A 26,570-nucleotide genomic window follows, 5' to 3' on the forward strand; every position below is an offset into this window, starting at 1 on the left:
TGTAACAGCCTCGGGGGTGGGGTGCCCGGTCTCCCCTTCCAGCCACAGGACACAAACACCTCTTGGGACACCTCTGATATTCTTGGGGACACACCTCTGGTTCCCAAGCAGCGGAAACTCACCTTGAAGAGGAGACAGCAGAAGAAAACAGAGGCGATTCTGTCCCACCTACCTACCGTAGGTAGTGAGGCCAAGGGAGACACCTGTCTGTTCTCCCTACCAGGTGCTTTACAGGCCTTTCAGACTGTCCTGGGCTCTGAGGGCAAGTCGTAAACGGCCACCTAGTATTATCTTTTAAGCCACACCCTCCTTCATACAACATGAGGTCACATGGACACGTTCTGTACAACAGAGCTCTTCTCAAAGTGGGAATGCAGGGGCCACGGTGGCTACCACAGAGCCATCTGGGCGAGGCCAGCCAGAGGAGGGAGACCTCGTCAGTCTACAAGTGTGGCCCTGGATTGGAGGTGGCACACCTAGGAACAATCGCTGAGACCCTGCCCACAGGCTGGTGGTGGTAGCAGCTACATACAATCCCAGACACCAGATAGGTCCCTTTCTTGGGTGAATCACTGGGGTGATGCCAGCCCTGCCTTCACTCAAGGTTGTTGGCAGGATCAGTCAAGCTACCTACCATGTTAGCATAAACGTGCCATGATTCAAGTCAAGGTGGGTGTGGAGGGGGGTGTGTTTCGGGGAGGGTTAGGGTTAGGGTACACACGGGTGTATGGGCACACCTGTGCATACAGGAGTGCGGAGGCCGGAGGTCAACCTCAGGTATCATCCTCAGGAGCTGCCCACCTTGCTTGTGGAGGTAGGACCTCTCACTGGGGCTTGGGAGAGTTGACTATGCTAAGAGGGCTGGACGGTGAAGCCCAGAGACCCAGCTGTCTCCACACCCCCAGGGCAAACCACCCTTCTGGGCTTTCTAGTGTGACTGTTTTAAATCTCCCCTTATTCCATTTAACACTTCAACCCAGAACTGGGGATCATGCACCATCAGAGGCAAGAGGCCAGCCCCTACTTCCAGTTCCATCCAGGTACCGGGCCATTTCTGATCTCCCTAACTCCTTCCCCCAGGCTTCAGTTTTCTGCCCTAAACCTTGGTCCCCTAAAACCACCAGGGTGCTTTGTGGCGGGAGATAGCAGAGACCAATCTAAAGGACCAAAAGCAAAAAAAAAAAAGCCAAATTTGACGCTTCCAGGCAGTGGTGTTATCCAGAGTCACAACCACAGTCATTCTGCCCCCGATCCAACTCAACACCCTCCCCTCCTTGGCTCCCATCTTGGGAAAGCTGTAGAGGTGCCCTGTACCCCCACCTGCCCATGGTTCCTCTTTAAGATAACAGGAGCAGGCCAGCGAGATGGCCCAGCAGTTAAGAGCACTGGCTGCTCTTCCTGAGGACCGGGGTTCAATTCCCAGCACCCACACGGCAGCTCACAACTGTCTGTAACTCCGGTTTCAGAGGATCTGACACCCTCACCTCAATACACATAAAGTCAAATTAAGATAACAAGGGGGCATAGAAAAAAGCAGAATCCAAGCAGCGAAAGATACAAGATGAACTGGCAAAATATCTCAGTGGGTAAAGGCGCTTGCCAAGCAAGCTTGGCAACTGGTATAAGGTTGACAGGGAGACCTTATTCCATAATGATCGTCTCGAACCACCAAACAAGGGCCACAGCATGTACACGCACAATAGCGATAAAAAAAAGATGTTTAAAGATACAAGGATTAGGAGGCCAAATGACCCGCTGAGGAGAGGGCCAGCATCCAGGCAGGGAGCCACCCATGGGCCCTGATGGGGTCTGGGGACATGTGTGGGCTTGCACAGACTCTTCTGTTCTCTTCCAGTTCTGCTCACTGGCAAACCCCCACCCTAGCCTTTTAGGACACAGGCCTAGCCATCTTCCCAGCAAGCCAAGCCCAACCCAGCCAGATGTTTGGTGGGAACCCCAGACTTCTGCCGGTCCTGGGGGGGAGGGGTCTGGAGCAGCTGATGCCTGGAAGTGGGTGGGCAGCTCTGTGCTACCGGATCCCAGGTGTCTGGGGGGGGGGCATGACCATCGTGGTCCTCTGCCTGTGAACATAGCCCAGAGAACTTGGGAAGCCTAATGAACCTGCTGTTGCTGGCCACCAGACCTGCCTGCCTGCCGTGAAAGATTGGCAGCACAGGTGCCAATCGGGGTCCAACTATCCCGGGACAATGGGCTTAGATCTGCCGCTGACGGGCTCCAAGACTCCGGTCAAGTCACACCCCCTATCTGGTCTCTTACAGTTCCCACAGGTAAAATCACCTTCGTGGCCACTGCCAACTAAACATTCACCCGGACCTGAGGGCTGAGGTATCCAATTGTATGGGGTGGAGGAGGAAGAGAGGGGGAAAGGCTTATGCTTCCTCCCCCAGAGCCCCTTGCCCTATCTGGTCCCGGCAGAGCATCTGAAAACTAAGATCCCCCCCCCCCCCCCCCCCCCCCTGTGCCCCCCCCCCCCCCGCCCGTTTTCAATTCCTTTCCTCGTGATTCTGCCAAGAAAAGTCACTGTGACCACACACAGAGGGCGGGGAGAATCCAGACATTTCAACTTCTGCAGAATAGGTTCAGGTTTTTCCCCCCTACCTCTGAAGTGAAAAGAATAAAAACTGGGGAGGTTGAAAGAGCCAGAAAGAGGGACCGGGAACTAGGAATGGAGAGAAAAGATACAAGGAGGAATGAGGGAGGGAGGAAGCTGATGAGAACGATGCCCCCAGGCCACTGGGTCTTGGCCCAGATGGGCTGTGAGCAGGCAGCCAGGCTGGCCCCTCCTTTGGTACGGCTCATGCCAGCTGCCAGGCAGAGAGGAGGCCCAGAGGAGAGGGAAGCTGGGCAAAGGGGAAGGCAAACTTCCAGCCTGGCCTTGTCCGACCCTTGGGCCTTGAGGGGGAACCCTTTGGGATGGGGACTATGATCCAGGCAAAGCGCCAAAGGAGCAGGTCTGCTGCCACGGCAAAGCCCGCGGGCAGATGTGACGCCGAAGAGTGCAAAAGTATCCCCCCCCCTTTTTTTTTTTGGAAGGCTGGATCAGCTCCAGTTGTGACCCTTCTAGGTAAACAGAGGGGCTGAATATTTTGTGGGTCACAGTTGGCTGATGAGGCCGGTGTGACCACAGTGTGGTCCTGGGCCCGCCCCGGCCCCTTCTGGATTGACATTTCTTACCTGCAAAGGTCGGAAGGGGGTGGCAAGGTCACATGGTGGAAGCCACGCAGAGAGAGAGAGAGGTGGGGAGACCAAAGTGGACTTGGCCTCCCTGGAATCCCCAGTGTTTTCTAAACTTTTGACTCTGCAGTACTTAAGGAAGCCACACACGCCCTCACCTGAACACACACACACACACACACACACACACACACACACACACACACACAGAGAGAGAGAGAGAGAGAGAGAGAGAGAGAAGGAGGCATCTCTCCAGGTAGCCTTTTTTTTCTTCTCCCCACCCCGTTTTTTTTTTTTTTTTTTAATAAATAATAATATTTTTTAAGCAGATGATAAAACTGAGGCCCTAGTTTGGGATTTCCAGAATTCGGGACTTCCCGGCACCCTCCGGCTGCTCCAGCTCAGCTGTCCCAGGACGCTCCCTCCTCACCCCCACCCCCGGAGCTGCAGGGGAACACAGACCAGGAGTCCCGGGCAGGGGGGGAGGGAAGACGGGGGGGGGGAGAGCAGGGGGCGGGAGGACACCCCGCCGTCGGGGCGGTCTTTCGCGAGGCGCCGCCCAGCCTGGCGGTCCCGTCGGGTGAGCGGGGCGGCCGCGGCTCACTCTCCGGGGAGCCGGGGCCGGAGGGCGGAGGCTGGGAGGGAGCGAGCGCGGCTGGGAGGGGTGCTGGCGCTCGCTCGCGCGCTGTGTATGGTCTATCGCAGGCAGCTGACCTTTGAGGAGGAAATCGCTGCTCTCTGCTCCTTCCTGTAGTAACAGCCGCCGCCGCCGTCAGGAGCCGTCAGGAGCCCCGGGGGCCCGGAGCCACAGCCGCGGGGCGCTCCGCAGCAGCAGGTGGGTGGCCGGGTCGGCGTGGCGTCGCCCGGGGCGCGTGGACGGTGGGGGCATCTAGGCTGCAGCCGCGTCCCCGGGACGCAGCACTCGGGAGTCCCCACGGCCTGACGCGGGACAGGCACCCGTCCAGGCTTCGAACGCGAGCTCCGGAGGGAGCAGGGACAAGGGACCCGCGCGGGGCGCAGCCGGAGGTGGACTCACGCGGTGGACGCTGACGCTGTCAAGTTCCACCCGGAGCGGGCAGACTCTGGGGTGCAGCTCAGGGCTGTCCCGAAAGACAGCTTCCTAGCCCTTTCTCCCTGACAACCCCAGACACGTGCCCAAGGAGACCTGGACCTCGAGTGGCCGTCGCTGTATTGCTCTCACTCTTAGGTCGGAGCAGCTGCCCTTCCCAGAAATTAAGAATGTGGGTCCGAGGCTGGGTGGGAAGAATTTTTGCAGTCGTCTCTATTTGGGGATGGGGGTGGGGGTGGGACTGTGGGCCTCTATCTCTTAAGTTTCCCTTTCGGTTTGTAGACACCCCCTCCCCCTTTCCTTTAGTCTGGGGATAACTTGATGGGGCGAAAGGGATAGGAAGAGAGGAGGGCATATGCCAGTCCAAATCTCCGCTCCCCCTCCCCTCCCAGCCTGGAGGGTTCCTTGTTGGAAGGGAAGGGTGGCCATCTCTCCTTCCCGGGGCGCAGGAAAGCGTGCCTGGGGTGAGGGGAGGAGCCTGGCCTCACCGCGGTCTTCGGGTCCTTTGGTGGCACTGCAAGGCACTGGCAGGCCAGAGACCTCTTGGGGACCAATGATTTCTCTTCTCCCCTAGGTGAACAGCCATGGCCGGCTGGATTCAGGCCCAGCAGCTGCAGGGAGATGCGCTGCGCCAGATGCAAGTGTTGTATGGGCAGCACTTTCCCATCGAGGTCAGGCACTACCTGGCCCAGTGGATCGAGAGCCAGCCGTGGTAGGTGCCCCATGCCCTGAGGCCTTCACCCTCAGTGGGGGTGGTGCCTCGCTCTCTGAGCCAAGGGTCTCCTCTTCGTGGTTTGGTTATGACCCTGGTTCTATCTGTCCTTGTGCGGAAGAGGCGGTGTCCCTGGGAAAGGGGAAGAGGGAAATGGGAGCTACCGGAGGGTAGACTTTTCTAGACTTTGATGCTTATACAGCTGCCAGGAACAAGTCTTGTGGGACTGGAACGCCCCGAATCGCCCTTGGCGCTTCGTCTTCTCGGTACAGTTTCTCTCTCCTTTCCTGTCTCAAGGGATGCTATTGACTTGGACAATCCCCAGGACCGAGGCCAGGCCACCCAGCTCCTGGAGGGCCTGGTGCAGGAGCTGCAGAAGAAGGCAGAACACCAGGTCGGGGAGGATGGGTTTCTGCTGAAGATAAAGCTAGGCCACTACGCCAAGCAGCTCCAGGTGGGTGTGAAGGCCTGCCTTCTGCAGGAAGGCCCCCTTTAGCTTTCCTTCCAACGTCAGAACCCTTGGGATTTTTACTGGCTTGGCCACTGAGTCACCATGTGACCAAAAGCTTACTGGCAACTTTCCTTCAATTTCCCCCACCCCCTCTTTCTAAGTCAGACCTGTCAGATCCTTTAACATATTACAAAGCAAGAGGTGGGAGTGTGGGGGAGGGGGGAAAGGGGTGTTTCCAGCAAAGGGGGTGGGGCAGGGTGGGTGAAGCAGCCTTACAGACAGATCTAGCCGACAGACAGACAGACAGACAGACTGAGTCAGGTGGACTCCTCCGCAGGAGAACGGAAGCCTGGCAGAGTCTAGAAATGAGGGGATAGGGCAAGTAGACGGTCCCCTCGGGGCTCATTTAAAGTCGAGATTGCTGCAGAAGAGAAACAGATTTGCCCTGGAGCAAGAGCTGGATAAAAGGCTTTGAAAAAAAAAAAAAAAAAAAAGCCTCTCCTTTATGTGGAGGGGGGCAGGGGTTTTATGGAATCGGGAAAGGGGTGTGGGTGGCATTCGTGGTCAAGCATTTATCGGAATTCACTTGTGTTTCTTAGAGAACCCCTCTTGCCTCCAAACAGCAGGATGCAAGGGGAATAAAAGCTCATCCTAGAGAGAAAGGAAGAAACAATAGAAACCAGAGGAGAAGCAAAATAGGAACCCAGGGCCAGGTGCCTAGTGGAAAGTACCTTGATGCCGGCCTCAGATGCCCCAAGTCTGTTTCTCTGTCTCTGCTTCTTTCTCTCTCTCTCTCATTTGCCCCAGGACACATGCCTAGCCTATCTGAACATCAATTTTTTCATCCATGACTTAAGAACAGTTTGAGTTTCTGTCTTAGGATTCCCGTGCTCAAAGAGAGTCAAAGCTAGTGGGAGGTTGGAGGTGCTTTGTGTTCAGACAATGAGTTTCTACATCACTATAAACCTAGTAAGAAACTCTGGGGGAGGGAGGAGGACAAAGGAGAGCTAGGGGTGTCTGATAATCCTGGGGCTTCCTTGGAAAAGCTCAGGCTGAGGGGAGAGGACGGGATGGGTGCGGCAAGGAAGCCAGCGTGGCCACACCAGGTGGCCACTGGTGGTTCCTCTTGTCCTCTTTCAGAACACCTACGACCGCTGCCCCATGGAGCTGGTCCGCTGCATCCGGCACATTCTGTACAACGAGCAGAGGCTGGTCCGGGAAGCCAACAATGTGAGTGTCTGCGGGTGTGGGAGAGGAGCTGGAGAGGCCTCCATAGACTTCCTCTCTAGATCCCACTATGTTTATGTGATGTGGTTAATGAGGAGAGCACAAGACAGGGGCAGGTGTGAGAGGCCGTGTGTTTTCAGGCTATGGGCAGAGTGACTCCCTGGGCCCAGCCCCTGGCTCTCTAAGCTTTTATTTCTTCTTTTCTTCCATTTCCTTCCCTTTCTCTTCCTTTCTTAAAGATAAGATTCACTCATAGGTGTGTGCGCAAGTGTGTGGGTGTCCTTGGAAACTAGGGGCATCAGATTTCCTATAGCTACTGGGAGTTGTGAGCTGCCTGATATGGGTGCTGGGAACCAAATTTGGTTCCTCTGCAAGAACTTCGGAGCCATCTCTCCAGCCTCTCTCTCCTTTTCCCCTTTCTTTTCTTCCTTCTTTCTTTCCTGGCCTCTAATGATGACCCAGGGCTTCAAACCTGCTAAGCAAGTCATCCCCAGATTCCACTGTTGTAAAATGGCTATAGCAATAGTATTTGCACTCTAAGGTTATCATACAGACTAAGTGAAACTGTGTTCTGGCTAAGGATGAATAACTGCACACTAAAACAGAAGAGGAAGTTCTAAATGCATGCGCGAACACACACACACACACACACACACACACACACACACACACACACACTAAATACTTCTTTAAAATAAAATAAAAATTTAAAACAGAGCAGTCTCCACATAGCAGTGCCAGCAAAGACCAGACTGAGTGAGCCTGGTGCTAGAGGGAAGACACCGGACAGCTGACAGGGGTGTGTCCTAAGAGCGCAGAGGGAAGGACGAAGGAGGACTTTTGTATCCCAAAGTAACAACAGGGCCTGAGGGTGTTGGTGATGCCTTATGGTTGAAGACTTGTGAGTGGTTATTATGGCCGGGGAGCGGAGAACCCACCGGGGTGTCACAGAGGGCGAGGAGTCAAGAGCCAGGCACTGCGTCTCCTAGCCCAGTTCTGCATCCCTGAGTTGTTGAGAATCGCAGAGCCACCTATGCAAGCACACTAAAGGGTATGGCTAGGCTTGAGAAACCCACACCTATGATATGGAGTTGAAGTGCTTGTCTCAGGAAGATCTGCTGTTGGAATGCTCCAGGCTGCTAGAGCAGCAAGTGCAAAGGCCCCTGGGCAGGCATATTGCTGTGTTGAAGGAATGGATGCAGAAAGTACGTGTACCTGCTGTGCTTTGGCAACAAGGAAGCTGGGAGGACGCAGGCAGGGGCCACCTGCCAGGCTGGCTGAAGCCACGCAAAGGAGCTTGGACTTTATTTTGAGACTACTTAGTTGGAAAGTCCCTGACCACACGGTCCCCTCTCAGCCAGGTGTTGTAGGGATGGCAAAATTCAAGGAGGCATTCTTGATGTCTCCCCTGTCGCTTTATTTTGGGGGGTCTCCAGGATGCCCTCTGTGAGAGGTTTGCCCCTTCCCCTCTCCCTCCAGGTTTAAGTGAGGACTAAAGGGCTGTGTGTGTGTGTGTCCTACTTGTCCCCAGCACTTAGTGCCAATTGGGTTAGTAGGGAACTATGGAATGAGACACATCATCTTGTCATGATACCTGGCACATGTTCCATTCTAGTTTCTCTAAAGGAAATTTGATGGACTCTTTCCACATTCTCAAGGGTAAACCAGATCCGAAACAGAAATTTCTGCCTCGGGGTCTCCATTAACCTGCCAGGCCACTTGTTTCCCGTCTCTTTTTCCTTTCTACCCCAATTCTGGCACTGCCTAGCCTCTAACCTTCCCTTCTAGTCCCAGATTTGGAGTTTGGGGTATCTAGTGTCAGAGCTCCCCTGGGACTCATGTTTTCTCCCCTCCTTTCAGCCCGGCACACTGCTCCTGTCACTTCCACTTAGGCTAGCCTTATTTGTTTGTTTGTGTTTGATTTTCGTTTCTTGTTCATTTGTTTTCCCAGACACAGTTTCTCTGTGTAGCCCCGGCTGGCCTGGAACTCGGTTTGTAGACCAGGCTGGCCTTGACCTCACAATCCGACTGCCTCTCCTCAAAGGTGCACGCCACCACCACCCAGCTCACTCAGTCTGTTCTGTCCCCAGTGCAGCTCCCCTGCTGGTGTCCTGGCTGACGCCATGTCCCAGAAGCACCTTCAGATCAACCAGACATTCGAGGAGCTGCGCCTGATCACGCAGGACACGGAGAACCAGCTGAAGAAGCTGCAGCAGACCCAAGAGTACTTCATCATCCAGTACCAGGAGAGCCTGCGGCTCCAAGGTGAGCCTGGCGGTGGGATCCGGGATGCCATGAGCATCTTTCAGGTGTGTGTGTGTGTTGGAGGGGGGAGACATTCTGTGATCTCCAGCCGGAGAGGAGGCTCACCATCTCCTGGGCACTATGTCCAAAACCTAGTAAGAATCATCATGGCTTCCAGGGGCTCCCAGCCTCTGCTGTGGTCTCGGCTCTGGGCTAAGCCCTTTGCATGTGTAATGCAAGGCGACCTCCCAAGGAACCTGCAGGGAGCACAGCTTGAGGTCCTTGTTTTACAAGGGGAATTTAAAGAGAACAAATAACTTGGCCTAGGTTGCCTGCAAGTTGCAGAACCAGATCTTAACTAGAGATAGGTCATAAAACCCCTGTATCTTCCTAACCAAGAGTCTCCCCCTAGTCTTAGACAGCCAGTGAGATGTCAGCAAATAGAAGGAAGTGGGCCAAATATACCCCAGCCTGAAGGAGCACTTGACACGGAGTCCACTAGTTGAGTGGGCTGAGTAGAGCTGAAATACAGCCTTGTTCCTAGTTGAGACTCTAAGGGGACTTGGTCCTAGAGGCAGGGTGACTGAAGAATTTCTGCTGTCTTCCAGCTCTGTAGTTTGTCAACGGCTGCTACAGTAAGGGTGTGGGGAAAGAAAACTTACCTTGGAAGGAATTAGCTCCAGGTACATTTGAGTTGTCTTGAGACTGACCCTAGAGATAGGCTGATGCCACTGGTCCAGTGAGAACAGGCAGGGCCATGCTGCCTTTTCCTGTGCCCTTCCTGTTTCTTTCTTCGTCTTCCTTTAAAATAAATATTAACTTGTTCACTTTATATCCTGATCAAACCCCTCCTTCCTCCTCTCCTCCTGGTCCTACCTTCCCACACTCTTCCCCCATCCCCTTCTCCTCAGAAAAAGGGAGCCCCGACCCTCCTGTCCCACCCATCACATCAAGTTGCATCAGGACTAAATACATCCTTTTCCACTGAGGCCAGACAAGGCAGCTAAGGGAAAGTGATCCAAAAGCAGGCAATGGAGTCCATGTCAGAGACAGCCCCCGCTCCACTTGCTAGAGGACCTACATGAAGACCAAGATGCCCATTGGTTACACATATGTATGGGACTTAGGTGAGGTCCAAGCATGTTCTTTGGTTGGTGGTTCGGTCTCTGTTATGACCTAGGGGCATAGGTTAGCCCCTTAATTGGTCTTCTTGTGGAGTTCTTGTCCCCTCCTGGTATCTGGTTTCTCAAGGTAAAGACATAGATATTGATTTTAGTCCTTTCATATGTATTGAGGTTATATAAAGGTATAATCCAAACCCAACTACATTTATGTATACATAGTTATCAACATAAAATATTACAGCTGCCATTGAAACTGTAGGAAAGAGTGATTTTTATTTTGTTAAGACAAGATCTTGCTACGTATCCTTGACTGACCTAGAACTCAGTATTCAGACCAGACCTGACTGGAACTAACAGAGATCCACCTGCCTCTGTCCTCCCAAGTGCTGAGATTCAAGGCATGGAAAGAGTAAATTTTATGCTCTCTTTATGTATATTTTTTCAAAGATACAAATCTCCCTCTACAAACTGCTTTATGGTACCCTGTGCTTTTAAAGATGCTATGTGTGTTCATGCCGTTCACTTTGAAATATTTCTAATCTCGCTCATGCTTGATCTCATCACCTGTGTATTGTTTAGAAATGTATTGTTTGATTCTCATCTGTCTACTGTGTGTCAACGTTGGGCTTTTACTGGCCTTGATGCTATCTCTTATTGAACTCTCCTGTGACTCGAGAATATGACTCGAGTCTCAGCTTGACTGAGACTTTCTTATGGCCCAGTACACGCTCTGTCCTAATGAACATGGCTTGTGTGCTTGAAAAGAATGTGTCTTCTATGGCTGTCTCCTTAAACAACAATCCACCAAAGTTAACATGAAAGGAGAATAAAGAAAAAAAAAATACCCTATAATGTATTTTCCAAAGTCAAATTTAGTGAGTAGAGCAGACGTGGTTATTTGTTTGTTTGTTTTTTCGAGACAGGGTTTCTCTGTGTAGCCCTGCCTGCCAGTCCTGGAATTAGTTCTCTAGGCCAGGCTGGCCTTGAACTCAGATCTGCCTGCCTCTGCCTCCCAAGTGCTGGGATTGAAGAAGGCATTTGCCACCACCGCCCAGCCAGAAGTGCTTTCATAGTCATGTGCTTCCCAACGGTGCTTTGGTCAGCAATGGAGCACAGTTATATGTTACACACATACACGCTACATACCACACAGCCTCGGTACGTAGTAAGCCAGGACATCTAGTTTGTGAAGCATTCTGATATCCGCAAAATGACAAATCCCCTAACCATGCCTTTCTCAGAATACATCCGCATCCTTCAGCAACGCATGACTGTGTTTGCAAATCTCTCTCGTGTTAGCCTTGATAACACGATAGCTGTGTCTTGCTTTCAATCTGTGGTAACGTCTTGTAGCCTCTGGGAAATTCCACTGTGCGGGTTTTAGATATCAAGAGTGAAGACTCAGGACTGGGGATGTAGCTCAGTTGGTAACTTGCTTGCCCCGTATGCCGAGATCCTGGATTCAGTCTGCATAGATTGAATGTGGTGGCCCTTACTTGTAATTCCAGGAATTGGGTGGTAGAAGGAGAAGGATCAGAAGTTCAAGGTCATCCTCAGCCATACAGCAAGTTCCATCTAGCCTGGGCTACACACTGAAACTATATTCCCTACTCAAAAAACATGGCAGGGTAAATACAATCAAAATATATTATATGCATGTATGTGTATAAAACTATCATAGAGAAAATAAGAATTATTTTAAAATAAGTAAATTAAAATGGCATTACTACTCCCAACCATGAAGTTACCAGTTAAAAGCCAAGATTTATTTGCAATAACTTTGTCCTCGGGGTATCTCGTGTTGATATTGCACAGTAAGAAAATTTCTCAAAAATTCTGTGAACGAATTATTTTTGCTCCGTTGTTGTATTATCAATATACTGTGTAATCTGACAATTTAAAAATTTCAGACAAAAGACAAAACAAAAACTATGGCAGGCAATGAAGGTCTTATGGTTTGTGAAAAACGTTTTTCCTTTCTGAGAAACATTTATGGGTCCTTTCTGAGGACGTCAGGTACTCAGGAGGGGTTCCTTAGATGGCTCTTGGAGTCTTTAATTTTCTTTTCAAGTTAGCTTTTTAAAAAATAATGATTTATTTTTATTTTATGTGCATTGGTGTTTTGCCTGTATGTATGTTGGCTCCGCTGGAACTGGAGTTACAGACAATTGTGAGCGCTGTGTGTGTGTGCTGGGAACCGAACCTGGGTCTTTTGGAAGAGCAGCCAGTGCTTTTTAACCAGTGAGCCAGATCTCTAGCTCCGGTCTCTTGATATTTTAAATTACGTCTATTTATTTATTGTGTGTGTTCACACATGTGTACGTGTTTGTGGCGCACGCATGCCGTTGCAGCCTTGTGGAAGTCGGGGAACCATTTGTGGGGGTTGGTGGTTTTCTTCTCTAAGGTGAGGCCTGGGGATTGAACCCAGGCCATTGTGCTGCCTTACAGCGTCTGTACCTCCTGATCTACCTCACCAGGCCGACCCTTTTATTTGAAACAAAACAAAAACCCTTCAGGAGCTGGATTATGCTCATCTCTTCCATCCATCCTTCCTTTCTTTCTTTCTTTCTTTCGTCTTTTCTTTCTTTCTTTTCTTTTCTTTTTTTTTTTTTTTTTTTACAATTTATTTAATTTTGACTTATGTGTCTGTGTGTCTGTGTGAGCTGACGGTGAGCAGCTAGGACATGGGACCGGGAAATTAAACTGGGGTCCTCTGGAAAAGCAGTAAGACCTCCTAATTGCTGAGCATCTATCCTGCCTCTGCCCACCAAGTGCTGGGACTAAAGGTGTGAGCCGCAACTCCTGCCTTATCCTGGTCATTCTCAAATTTTCTTTTCTTTTTTTTTACTTCCTTTCTTCTTTTCTTCTGTGTGTGAGTGTGTGTGTGTGTGTGTGTGTGTGCGCGCGCGCGCCCTGGTGTCCTTGTGTACTTCTGTATGTGGAGGCCAGGGGTTGGTTTCTAGAGTCTGTCTCGGTTTTTCTCCTCCGTAATTTTGGAGTTCTTTGAGCTTCACAGATCCTCCGTCTCGGGCCCCTGCCCCCACCCCTCTATGGAACTGGGGTTTCAGACGAACACCTTCATGCTGGGCTTTTATGTGGGTGCTGGGGGTGCAAACTCAAGTCCCTATTGCTTGCAAGTAAACACTTCACTCGCTGAGCTATTTCACTGGCCCCTTATCCATGCTTTTAAAAAATTTATAGCGTGCCAAGACCAGTTGTAACATAAGGAGGTTTTTATAATGTAGACAGCGTACTATAGAGTTTTGCTTTGTATTTATTCTATTTTATTTTTAGGCTAAGGCAGGCTTCAGCCTCACTGTGTACCTGACAATGGCCTTGAACTCCTGGATCTCCTGCCTCAGCCTCCCAAGCACTGGGATTGCAGGAATGAATGTACCACCAGCTCCTGACAATCCATTTTTAGTTGAGCTGTTCCTATTGCCTGTGTACAGATCTTGCTTCGGATTCTGAGTGAGGCTTGCATCCCTGTGCATGTAGTGTCAATTTTTCTTGCTTATCCTGCTCGATACTGAAAGCACAGAAGGTTGGAAATGTAGTTCAGTAAACAAACATTGGGCTGGCTGGCGTGTGCGAAGCCCTGGGTTTGATCTCCAGTGCTGCAGATCAAAACACGAAGTACTCATCTGTTTGCAGAAGGGTAGACCCAGTTCCTCCAGTGGAGACCACAGTTGACTTGGGTCTTTTGGCCTCATTCCCAGAAGCCTGTGTAAATAGCCAGGAGACACCAAAATGGATCCTTGAAGGGGAGTCTGGGCCAGGGTATTGGCCCTCTGTGTTCAGCAGGATGCTCTGAGTCTAAGAACTCCTGCCTCCCGCCACCCAGGAACATGGTTCCCATAGTCCTGTGGTCTCGTCCTGGCTGCTAGTGCCGCTTTTGTCTATCCGAGCTTGTGTGTCCCTGGGGCAAGAACCAGGTCAGTGTGACACGGTTCTCAGAGGCCAGCTGGGAACTTGAATAAGACGTGCCAGTATGTACAGGTTCTTGACTAGACCTGAGCAAGGATACCGGGAGGCTCCAGGGCCACTGGAACAGGGGAGGGTTGCTAGCAGTGGGGGCAGACAGGCAGCTTCAGGTGTTGGCTGCTGAGCTGAGCTGAGTGAGCTGAGCAAGCAGAGCTGCTGAGTTCGTGTCCGGCCCACCGGTGTCTCAGGATCTCTTCTCGAATGTTAAAAGGAGCTGGAGTGGGGGATAAGGATGTAGCTTCAAGATCCGAGTGTCAACACACACCTGTGACACACACACACACACACACACACACACACACACCACAGACACTTGAGAACACTCGCCTGCATGTACACGCACACGCTCACAGGCACACACAGGTAAGGGCATTAGGACCTCACTCAACACCTGTTCCTGCCACTCAGGGGCTTCCCAGCAACTGGTGTTGAGACACTGTCACTTCTTGTCCCTGATGAGACTCTTGCTAATGGTATCCAGGAGATCCTGGAAACACTTGTCTATCTATCTGGCACTCTCCTTCCTTCTTAGTTAGGTGCTTAGCTGAACCCATGGTGACCCACCCCGGTCAGGCACCATGGACAGTCTCACTGCTCCTGAGAAAACAGGGCTGAACTCAAGGAATGAATGAAGGAGACGGAAAAGCCAGTGCTTCTGAATGGGTTTCCCACGTCAGGGACAGAGCCAAGGGGGTGTTTTCTGTCACCCAGCATTTCTAACCTTCCTCTGTCCACCAGTTAGGACCAAACTGGAGAGATCCTAAACGCAACAGGCAGTTTTCAGAGCGTTTCCTGTATCATCAGTTTTTCAGTCACCATAGTAGCCCACTAAGCTGGTGTCAGGACTCTCCCCTTGTACAAGTGGGGAAACTGAGGCACAGAAAAGCAAGGTATTTGCCCATCTTCGCCTAGCTCTTAAGCAGCAGGGCTATGTGTACCCATTTCTAAGTCCTGTGGGGAGGGCGTACCGACATGTGTGGGGCAGTCAAGGGCCGCCAGGCAGGGCCCTCTTCTGCCTCATTCTGGACACCTGCTCCAACTGCTCAGGGGAGATTCGGCAGGCTTGTGAGCAGAGCCTAGAAGCTCTAGGGAACAGCATTGGGCAATCATGCCCTGGTCGGCACCCTGATTTGTTACTGATGGGCTGTCTGCCTGGAAAGCCCACTCCAGAGCACATGAGTGCAGGATCCCTAAGGTTCCTGATAGACGCAGGAGAAGCCCTCTGTGTGCTGGGCAGAGAGGCAAGAACTGCCAAGGAATTGCTTTCTCATCAAGTGACCGCTCCCAGCCCAGCAGAGACTAGGTCAGGAGAACCCTAAAGGGAGACTAGAGACCACCTTCTGGGGGAGCCCCTTCCTCACAGGACGCCATGACTAACTGAAACCCTGACTCAGGTGGACGGGATGTCTGGCCCTGAGAATGGGAGACCCTCCAGACTTCCCGCTGGACATAAGAAATGATGGTGGTGGGTGTCTGTCCCCTCCTCCAGCTCAGTTCGCCCAGCTGGCTCAGCTGAACCCCCAGGAGCGCATGAGCCGGGAGACGGCCCTCCAGCAGAAGCAAGTGTCCCTGGAGACCTGGCTGCAGCGAGAGGCGCAGACGCTGCAGCAGTACCGCGTGGTTAGTGGGTCCCGCGCCCCTCTGCCCGGGAGGGGGCTCTGTCACCTGAGACCCGGGGCACCAGGTGGGGGCAGAGCCAAGGTGAGAGCATGTGAGGTGCAGCAGGTGTGAGAGGGCGGGGCCGGGCCCCGGGTTCTAGGCCGGGCCCTGTGGGATGCTTCCCTGAGGCCAGAAGGCTGCTGTGCCCTCCCTCGTGCAGGAGCTGGCTGAGAAGCACCAGAAGACCCTGCAGCTGCTGCGGAAGCAGCAGACCATCATCCTGGACGACGAGCTGATCCAGTGGAAGCGGCGGCAGCAGCTGGCCGGGAACGGGGGTCCCCCCGAGGGCAGCCTGGATGTGCTGCAGTCCTGGTGAGGGCGAGAGGTGGGCAGGGTGGGCAGGGGCTTGGGCGATGATGCCAGCGGCCTCTTCTGTACCTCAGTTGGCAGCTCTCGCTATAGCAGTGTCTTGGCTCCTGCTGGGACGTGGCTCTCCCAGGGGGTAGTGGTGCCTTGGAATGGGCAGGGCTACTCTTGAGCTGGTTGGTTCCAAGTTGAGGCCACCCTGCTTGTCCTCTGCAGGGTACTGGTGGCTAAGGCCAGCATCTTGTGTGTGTGTGTGGGGGGGTACTTTGTAAGGAGGAAGGAACAGTGTCATGTGGCCTCCTCCCCTGGCCTGGGCTGGAGCAGGAGCCACTGTCCCTCTGAGGGCCCTGGGCTCCTTGCAGGTGTGAGAAGCTGGCTGAGATCATCTGGCAGAACCGGCAGCAGATCCGCAGAGCCGAGCACCTCTGCCAGCAGCTGCCCATCCCAGGCCCCGTGGAGGAGATGCTGGCCGAGGTCAACGCCACCATCACAGACATCATCTCAGCCCTGGTCACCAGGTGACTGCTGCCTCCTGGCCATGCTCAGAGGGGCATGGCAGTTCCTGGGGGTGGACATGTGAGGCCCAGGAGCTGTCCAAACTGAGCTCTCTGCCCTCTGCCCTCCGCACCCACTGTGGCTCCAGTAGCTCTGCTGCTGTGGCTGTTCTGGCCGCATGTGTTGGGGACACTGCAGGAAGGACCGTGGTACCCAGCCTCTCTCCAACCCCCCAAGTCCTTCCAGGGAACAGAGGCCATGCCCCCTCCTCTGCCTGTCTCCCCCGCTCCCAGGCCCCACAGGAAGATCCCCCCTCCTCCCTGGGCCACCAGCTCTCTCCCCTGAGCCAGCCTCTGGCCAACTGTCTGGCCCCTGTGTTCCCTGCAGCACCTTCATCATCGAGAAGCAGCCTCCTCAGGTCCTGAAGACCCAGACCAAGTTTGCAGCCACCGTGCGCCTGCTGGTGGGGGGGAAGCTGAATGTGCACATGAACCCCCCGCAGGTGAAGGCCACCATCATCAGCGAGCAGCAGGCCAAGTCCCTGCTCAAGAACGAGAACACCCGCAAGTGAGTGTGACTGTCCCTCCCTGCTGGGGTCGGGGGCTCTTTCTCGTGCTCAGGTGGGGCCTGGATGTGGGCGTAGCCCAGTTCTCACCTCTTCCAAGCATTCATGTGTCCCTGGCTCTTCGTAACACGCCTCTCTCCTTCCGAGTGCTTTCCTAGCCTTGCCTGTGTCTGACGCCTAGGAGGACGTCACTGAACTGCCATGGGCCCAGTCACATGTGCTGGGCAGTGGGTACCCCACTGTGGTCCAAGGAGAGCTTGCCTCCCTCCTGCCTGGACCACTGACCTAGTAAAGCATTCTTTGTTCAATAAGCTGATTGCTGATATGCCTGTGCGCGCGCGCATGCGCGCGCGCGCGCGCGCGTACACACACACACACACACACACACACACACACACACACACACACACAGGGGCTCATGTTGCTGGCGGTGAGAATGGACATTTAGAGCCTGGAGTGGTAGGTTAATACAGCCTACATTTCCAGGTCTTGGGAGGCAGAGGCAGGAGGATCAAGAGATCAAAATCATCTTCAGGCTCCACAGTCAGTTTGAGGCCCGCCTAGACAACAAAGGGACGGACAAACAAACAAACAAACAAAAACAAAAAAAAACAAAACAAAAGACCCACAACAAACAAACTCAGCCAGGCATGGTGGTGCACCTTCCTCCCAGCGCCTGGGAGGCAGAGGCAGGTAGATCTCTGCAAGTTTAAGACCAGCCCGATCTACGCAGAGAGTTTCCGGCCAGCCGAGGCTGCACAGTGAGACCCTGTCTTACCAAATAAACAAAAATCTCTGGATGTTGCTAGAGCAGCAGGGGTTGGGGAGAGAGGAGTTTGTTCTCAGGCAGACACCACATGTTGAGCTGTAAGAGTGTAGACAAGCGCATGGGAACTGAGAAAAGGGTCAGGAGAAGCCACCCATGGAGTGCCTGAATGATTGAATGAGTGAGTGAGTCATACAGGAGGCTTGTGCCATCTTTGATGGTCCCATTAAAAACATGTCTCCCAGGCCCGGGGATGTCAGTTAATGACGCTGTGTCTGCCCAGTGTGCAAAGCCCTGGGAGACCTCGGTACCACACTGTGGGGCTGGGCTCCCCTCTCTTTGCAGCGAGTGCAGCGGCGAGATCCTGAACAACTGCTGCGTCATGGAGTATCACCAAGCCACGGGCACCCTCAGCGCCCACTTCAGAAACATGGTGAGGACCGGTTCGCCTTGGAGAGGGGGGGGTCTACCCGGGGCTGGGGCTTGGTGGCCATTTTCCCCCTGGCTTTTCAGTCACTGAAAAGAATCAAGCGTGCTGACAGGCGTGGCGCAGAGTCCGTGACGGAGGAGAAGTTCACGGTCCTGTTTGAGTCTCAGTTCAGCGTCGGCAGCAATGAGCTGGTTTTCCAGGTGAAGGTAAGGCCCCAGCCACTCCATCCACTGAAGGCGGACGGCTTAGCTCAGGGACCTGCCTGAGGTTACCTGGCTCTGGTAGGAAAGGTGCAGATTGAGCTGGTTGTGACGGCGGTGTGCACCTGTAAACCCAGGAGTTAGGAGCTAAGGAGGAGGACCGCAAGTTGAGGGCGAGCCTAGGCTACATAGAAAGGTCCTGGGCCAGGCTGAGCTACCAAGGAAAATCATGTCTCAAAAAGAAAAAGAAACCCCCCCCCAACAAACAAACAAATAAGCAAACAAAAAACAAAAATTGCCATGGCTGGAGGCTAGAGAGATGGCTCAATGGTTAAGAACACTGGGTTCAATTCCCAACGTCCACATGGCAGCTCACAACCATCTGTAACTTCGGTTCCTGGAGATCCATTACCCTCTCTGGTCTCCATGCATAATGATGAGTATAGATAGGGCACATACATTCTTGTAGACAAATGTAGACAAAACACTCATACAATAAATCTTAAAAAAAAATAAAATAAAAGGAGCTGGAGGGATGTTTTCAACAGCGCTTAAGGGCATTTGCTATTGTTGCAGAGGACCTGGGTTCTGTTCTCATTGCCTGGATGGCTCACAACCGCCTATAGCTCTGGTTCCAGGGGATAGGCAACCTCTCTGGCCTCCATAGATACCATTATGCTTGTGGCAAACATATGGGCATTCAGGCACATGCGTGCATATGAGAAAACCAACAAAAATGTAGAGTGTGCAAGGTGGCCTAGCTGATGCAAGCTCTTGCTTTACAAGCGGGACAACCTGAATTTGATCCCTGCACTCCTGAAAAAATTGCTCTTCCTGATGTTCCCATGCATGCTATAACACATGCTCTCGCTCTCTCTCTCTCTCTCTCTCAAGCACATACTTAAAATAATAGATAAAATTTAGAAAGCCGCCTAGGGAATCTATCTCAGTTCCTAGATTGCCTGCCTAGCATGCAGGAAACCCTAGGTCTGATCCCCAGCACCATAAAAAACCAGGAACAGTGGTGCACACTTGTAATCCTAGAGGTCTAGGCAAGAGGATCAGAAGGTTATGGCCATCCTCAGTTACATAAAGATACAGGAGACCCTGTTTGCAAAACAATACACAATACAAAATATCAAAGCAGGGGCGGTGGTGGCACTCGCCTTTAACCCTAGCGCTTGAGAGGCGGAGTGAGATAGATCTCTGAGTTCGAGGCCAGCCTGGTCTACAGAGTGAGTTTCAGGACAGCCAAGGCTACACAGAGAAACCCTGTCTTGAAAAATCAGGAAGAAAAAAGCCATGGGGCTCTGAGTTCTCTTGTCTCGGTCCGGTCACCCTGCAGCACCCTGTGAACCCGCTTGGAGTCTACAGGCACCTGTTTGCCGTGTTACTCAGGCAGTAGGCTAAGAGGACCTATACCCTCAGGGTTCTCTGTTTTTGTTTTAGAGCGAAGTCTTGCTATACAGCCTTAGGGTAGCCCTGACTCCACGGTCCTTCTGCCTCCTTCTTCTGAGACCTGGGACTACAGGCATGAGCCAAGCAGCCTACCTCATGCTGCTTGGCTTACGTTTAGAACTCTTGGGAAGGGCCTGTGGCCTGTGGTGGGTTTGTGACAAGGGTTGGGAGTCTTGCTTATGCAGGGGACACGCTGTGTCGAAACCCTTCAACTCTTACTCTCTGACTTCCACAGACCCTGTCCCTCCCCGTGGTCGTCATTGTTCACGGCAGCCAGGACCACAATGCTACTGCCACCGTGCTGTGGGACAACGCCTTTGCCGAGCCGGTGAGTTCTTCTGGGCCCCTCCACCTTGGCCCTCAGGCCCCAGAACTGTGCTCAGATTAGTCTAACTCCTTAGGCCTCAGCTAGACAGCGAGGTAAGTACCTGACCCACTGGCTGGCATGTCCTAAGGCCCTGATTGCTTCCCTCAGGGACAGGGCTGGTTTCTAGGCCTGGTCTTTGCCCTGTCTTTGCCCTGCCTTTGCCCTGCCTTTGCCCTGCCTTTGCCCTGTGGCTGGGGTCCCTGACCTCTGTCTTCAATCCTATGGATTGGCCTTTGCTTCTGCTGGACCCCACTATCTCTTCCTTTCTTTCCTCCCTGTGTCTGTCTGTATATTCTCTCTGGGTGCTTCTCAGTCCTTTCTGTCCCGTAGTCCCTGCCTATTTCATGTATGCATTGTGTGTGTGCACGTGCGGGCGTGAGTGTGTGAGCCTGTGTGTGTGTGTGTGTGTGTGTGTGTGTGTGCCTGTGTGAAGACATTTCCAGCTCCCCTCAGTCTGCCCTTTCTTCTCTTTCCTTCTCTCCGTCTCAGGGCAGGGTGCCGTTTGCCGTGCCTGACAAGGTGCTGTGGCCTCAGCTGTGTGAGGCGCTCAACATGAAGTTCAAGGCCGAAGTGCAGAGCAATCGGGGCCTGACCAAGGAGAACCTGGTGTTCCTGGCCCAGAAACTGTTCAATATCAGCAACAGCCATCTCGAGGACTACAGCAGCATGTCCGTGTCCTGGTCCCAGTTCAACCGGGTGAGTGGCTGGCCCCCTGCTACCTGGAGACCATCGAGGTCCCGGCACACTTTCTTTTACCTTGAAGTCTGGTGACCACCCTCTGAGGCTAGCGTCCCATCCTCCACCTCCCCTCACCCCCCACGTTTCCTATAATCAGGGGAGGTTGACACTTAGACCACAGAAATGCAAACAGGGACCTCGAGGTATCACGTCCAGCCAAGTGAGCCAAAGCAGACTGATAAGAAGAACCCTGAGCTGGAATCCACTCATGGCCACTGAGTCCTGGGCCTTCTTTGCTCTTTGTTCCTCAGTTTTTTTCCATCTGTCCATGAAAGGACGGGGCAAGAATGACCTTCATAGGTCTCTCCAGCCCAGACAACAATTCTTATCATCTATCCCCACTCAGGATTGCCCCCTTGTGTGGAGGATTGTGAGGACCTGGGTAGGGGGGTGTCAGTTTGTGGCCCGCTGGGAAGAGTTGGGGGCAGGGGTGGTGGGAGCTGAGGACCCCTGAGCTGCTGTGACCAGGGCTGTCCTGGGCCCCGCAGGAGAACTTGCCTGGCTGGAACTATACCTTCTGGCAATGGTTCGACGGGGTGATGGAGGTACTGAAGAAACACCATAAGCCTCACTGGAACGATGGGTGAGGAGCAGGCCCCGAGGGGCAGCGGGCGGGTGGAGGGCTCTGGGAAGGGTGCCCGCTTACTCAGCAACGACGCCGAATGTACCACACGCTCAGGGCCATCCTCGGCTTTGTGAACAAGCAACAGGCCCACGACCTGCTCATCAACAAACCAGACGGGACCTTTCTGCTGCGCTTTAGCGACTCAGAGATCGGAGGCATCACCATCGCTTGGAAGTTTGACTCCCGTGAGTGTCCATCCTGCCCACACCCCGGGCGCCAGATCTCTGACCGCCACTTCCTCACTCCCGCGTCCGCGAGCACCCCTGTCCAGGAGAGGCAGGAACTGAGCTCAGAGTATGGGAGGCGTGGGAAGGGAAATAGCTTTTCTTCCCATCCCTTTTGGTCTCCAAGAACCTAAAACCACTGACCCCACAGAGGGCAGACACCTGGTGAGTCCCCGAGGTTTCATGCCGCCCCACCTCTTGCACACACAGTTTGCTGGGTAGAAATGTTCCAGCATGAGCTCTTCCTGCATGAGAAAGCAGGAAGGCTGGGGTTGCAGTGCATGCTGGGAAAGGCTCTGATTTTTTTTTTTTTTTTTTTTTAAGCAATTCTTAAAATCCCACAATCCTCTTGTGAGGGCAGCCTTTTGAACAAATTGTCCTTTTCACAGCGGACCGAAACCTCTGGAATCTGAAGCCGTTCACCACCAGGGATTTTTCTATTCGGTCTCTGGCCGACCGGTTGGGGGACCTGAGCTACCTCATCTATGTGTTTCCAGACCGACCCAAGGATGAGGTCTTTGCCAAGTACTACACTCCTGTGCTTGGTGCGTCCTGCCACCCGGAGGGCTGGGCAGAGGGCATCTCGTTTGTGGGCTTTGGGTCTCAGCATGGAGGATTCAAGGGCTCACACCTGAGGAGAGAGAAAGCGAGCCTGGCCCCAGCTTTCTTCTCTGCTGAGCAGAGAGCTAAGTTCTCAATGCGACACCCATGGAGAAAGAAGCAGAAGAGTTGGGGGAGGAGCTGGGATCATTTCCCACAAAGAGTTACTTTTCTGCCCCTCTACTCAGCAGCTCTCATCACTTTCCATGGCCCCTCAACCCACCCAGCAAGTCTCAAGTTAAACAGGGAGGCGAAATGGATGGGCTCTCCTCTCTGTGCGGTCCATTGGTGGGGTTTGCATCTTGTTGATGCCATGCAAATGGCAGGAAAGAAAGCAGGAGAGAAGATAGGTTGAAAGCAGGGATCAGAGCGGCCCTCAGGCTCGATCCATCAGCAGGGGTTTATCAAAAGTCCCTGTAAAATCTCCTCCCTGAGAAAGCTCCGGCGGGGTGGTGTGGGCAGGAGGCTGAGGGCCTGCTGTTCTCACTGCTCTTCTCCCCCTTTGTAACCCTGCCCCGCAGCAAAAGCAGTCGATGGGTACGTGAAGCCGCAGATCAAGCAAGTGGTCCCCGAGTAAGTGTCCAGAGCCCAGCTCTGTTCTCCTGCTGCCTCTCTATCCTCTTCTCGCTCTTCCTCCGACACTGGGGCTTAGACCTTGAGAAGGAAAGATTCCACGGTATCAGGATGGCACCCAGGACCTCACACCTATAGCTTGAGCCTTAGAACCCAATGGGGACGCTTTGGCCAAAAGACATGAGGATGCTACAAGCCCCTCCCCCAGTCTGTGCCACTGGTCTCTCTCTGGTCACCAAGGCTGTGTTCTGCTTCCTTTCTCAGGTTCGTCAATGCATCCGCAGATGCCGGAGCCAGCGCCACCTACATGGACCAGGCCCCATCCCCAGTAGTGTGTCCTCAGGCTCACTACAACATGTATCCGCAGAAGTAGGTCGTTTTTTCACGGGGGTCCATGGGGTGGTACTGGGGCTGGGCCTCAAGCTAGACTCCTGAGGGTCAAAGGCATCCAGAGGTCCCCGGATTTGATTGCACCCAGCCCAGGCTCTAGTCTGCCCAAGCATTTTGGAGCTAGACATCTAGGGTCCTGGTCCTCATTCTGGTGCAGTCTATATGATCCCGAGAAAAGTTTCTCAGACGCACATGTAAATTAGAGGTAAAAGGTGTTCCTGCTCCGTGGAACTGGGATGAGGCTCAGAGGAGACAGTGACGCAAAACCTTTCCGTGTAAGGTCGTCAGAGTGGATACAAGGTGGGAGCAGAACAGAGTTGAGCCCTTCCTAAGTGGTGGTGTAGGCTGGATGGCTGGGATTAGGGAACACACTGGAGCTGAGCCACCGCACTTGGAAATCACAAAGACTTGGATTATTTCAACTTTAAAGTTTTAAATTTTCTCTCTCTCTCTCTCTCTTGCTTTGTGTGTGTGTGTGTGTGTGTGTGTGTGTGTGTGTGTGATAGCTTATGTCAATCAGTTCTCTCCTTCCACCATGTGGGTTCCGGGATTGAACTCAAGGCATCGGGATTGATTTGTTGGCAAGTGTCACTGAGCTATATCACTAGCCTCTGTTATTATTTATTTATATCGTATATATATGTGCACATAGATATGCGTCTGTGCAGCTCTGTGGACGTGTGCATGCGTGTGGAGGCAGGGAGCAATGTCAGATGTTTCTTAATTACTTTCCACCTTTTTTGTTTTGTTTCGTTTTGTTTTTTCTGATTCTGTCTCTTACTGAGCCTGAAGCGTATCTATTTGTCTAGGCTGGCTGGCCAGACTTCCAAAGCTCCTCCTGTGTCTGCCCTCCTCACCCCCCAGTGCTGGGGCTCCAGACACACGCTGTCACACCCCGCTTTTTATGTGGGTGCTGCAGATCTTAACTCAAGCCCTCATGCTTGTGAAGCAGCGACTTGACTAAGCCGTTGTCCCAAGCCTCCTCTGAGAGTTCTTACTGGCAATGTGCGGGTTGTACGAAGGGATGGGTTCCATGATGCCGTTATTCTTCCAAGACCTAAGCTCTGATTCGCTTTCTTTTCCAAAAAGACAGGGTCTGTGTAGTCTGGGCTAGCCTGGAACTACGTAGTCCAGGCTGGACCTCATAGAGCTCCACCTGCCTCTGCCTTACAAGTGAAAGCTGGGATTTAAAATCTTGTACCAGCACACACAGGAAGACCTAGATTCTGATTCTAGCTGCAGCTGGCGTAGATTAAGTTTCCCTGTTCCTAATTTGCATCTTTAAGGAGACAGTTGGAGGTTTGGCTTTAAGCAGCCAAAAGCTCCCACGGGGGGCTCAGTGGACGGTGTGGTAGCACAGAGTGAAGAATGTCCCAGGTGAGTGGCCAGTCACCTTGTGTTACGGAAGACTACAGGTGAGGGAAGACGAACTCCCCGAGATCACAATATAAAGCAGGAGAGCCAAGCGGAAGTAGATTATCTTCCCAGGTTCAGCCTGGTCGGCATTCTAGCCAGGCTGCTCCGGGTCCTGTCTTCCCTAGGACTCTCTATGGGGGTCTGGAGCCACGAGACCTGACAGTTTCCTCAACATCCCGCTCTTTTCCAGCCCCGACCCCGTCCTCGACCAAGATGGCGAATTTGACCTGGATGAGACCATGGATGTGGCCAGGCACGTGGAGGAACTTCTGCGCCGGCCCATGGATGGCCTGGAGCCCCGCCTCTCCCCACCTGCTGGCCTCTTCACCTCTGCCAGAGGCTCCCTGTCCTGAATGCTGGAGTCCACGCTTCTCTTAGAAAACCACCTGCGGTATGAAGGGCCCGTGTCCGTTGTGACTGTAGGATCTCTGTATATACCGATGGCTTTGTGCACGCATGCGCATTTGTGCAGTGAGCAGCGGCCGTGCCGCCTCAGCCGCCCAGGTCTGTGGCTAAGCTAGTGGTGGCCTTTTGGTTCAGACCTCAAGGGGCCCCTGGGTCTATCACAGAAAGAGCTGAGCCTAGCACTGTAGACAAACCTGTCTCTCCAGTTTCCTTTATCTGTCCAATGGCTATTTAAGTGAAATGATTCTAGAAAAGTAAGGCAGGCAGGTTTAGGCAACCAAATGAAAGCTTTACTCCTAAACTAGAAGCTTCACCTAGATTGGGGCGCACCTGTCCTCACACACAGGTGACTGCCTCGTTGATGTGCTCCCTCTGGAGGGAGACTGGGCTTCATCTTAGTGACCCTTCATACTTTAGTAAATATGGGCTGCAGACTGAACCCTCAGCCTATCTGAGCTGCAGCCATCTACGCGGCAGCCCCGGTTCATGTGAGTCAGGGCTGCCACAGCCAGTCCCTGGGCTCTCATCTTTGAGCCAGGTTGGACATGGCTTCCCAGTCTCGTTGCCTTGTCCACATTCCCAACCTCCCTTTCATCCCACCTGATATCCTCAGCCTTCCATATGGACTCGTTCTTCCTGCTTTCTTATTTGCTTGTTTGTTCTTTGAGACCCATGTAGCCCAGGATGACCATGAATGATCCACCCCCCACCCCACCCCCAGCTTCTAGAGTGCTACGATTACAGGCATGCACGACCACACCCGGCCTCAGCCTCTCTCCCCTTTCTCTTTGCAACCTTGCTTACTCTCAGAAAAGAGGGGACTACTGGGAATAGGAGACCTGGGGAGAAAAACCTCTAGCACGTTAAGAGCAGCAGGCAACAGTCTGTAGGGTTTTGCAGAGCACTCAGTGGGTCCGCCCTGTCGGGAGGTGGAACCTGGAACAGGCTTTGCACCGTTGCATCATGGGTTGTGGTCTAGGAAGGCCTCTCGGCAGCTCCTCCCTCTGAGGCTGACAGGGCAGCCAGGGCTAGCTGACTAGGAGTCCTGGCTTCCAACTTCTCTGAAGGGAGGGATGCTTTTTATATTTTGTACATAGACCTCATGTTTATGTAAACAGTGTTTTTGAATAAAGTTTGTGTTTGTTTGTTGTAAATCTACCAGTCTGCCTCCTGGTTTAGTGAGCTAGTAATAGGCCTCATTAAAGTTGAAGATGTTTCGCTCCCATTTTAGCTTGGGGTTACCTCTACTCCCTTTGCTGTGATCTCAAGAGTAGAATAGTGTCAGAAAGCTAAAGAACTCGTGTGTGTGTGTGTGTGTGTGTGTGTGTGTGTGTGTGTGTGTGTGTG

At 52.9% G+C, this 26,570-nt stretch overlaps 1 protein-coding gene across 1 annotated transcript; it reads left to right on the plus strand.

Annotated features, from left to right (window-relative positions):
* Positions 1-3,868: 3,868 nt before the first annotated feature.
* Positions 3,869-26,381, plus strand: LOC129686338 (signal transducer and activator of transcription 5A). The gene is made up of 19 exons (XM_055620227.1): positions 3,869-4,030; positions 4,839-4,976; positions 5,274-5,430; positions 6,568-6,657; positions 8,745-8,919; positions 15,496-15,626; positions 15,826-15,977; positions 16,334-16,489; positions 16,854-17,033; positions 18,143-18,230; positions 18,311-18,433; positions 20,121-20,213; positions 20,742-20,948; positions 21,479-21,573; positions 21,670-21,800; positions 22,229-22,384; positions 22,961-23,012; positions 23,277-23,381; positions 25,009-26,381. The coding sequence occupies exons 2-19, from the start codon at positions 4,849-4,851 to the stop codon at positions 25,169-25,171; spliced, it is 2,382 nt and encodes a 793-aa protein (XP_055476202.1). The 5' UTR covers positions 3,869-4,030; positions 4,839-4,848; the 3' UTR covers positions 25,172-26,381.
* The last annotated feature ends 189 nt before the right edge of the window (positions 26,382-26,570 follow it).

Source organism: Psammomys obesus, unplaced genomic scaffold, assembly GCF_907164565.1.
Source record: "Psammomys obesus unplaced genomic scaffold, mPsaObe1.curated_primary_1811, whole genome shotgun sequence".
Classification (NCBI taxonomy): Eukaryota; Metazoa; Chordata; class Mammalia; order Rodentia; family Muridae; genus Psammomys; species Psammomys obesus.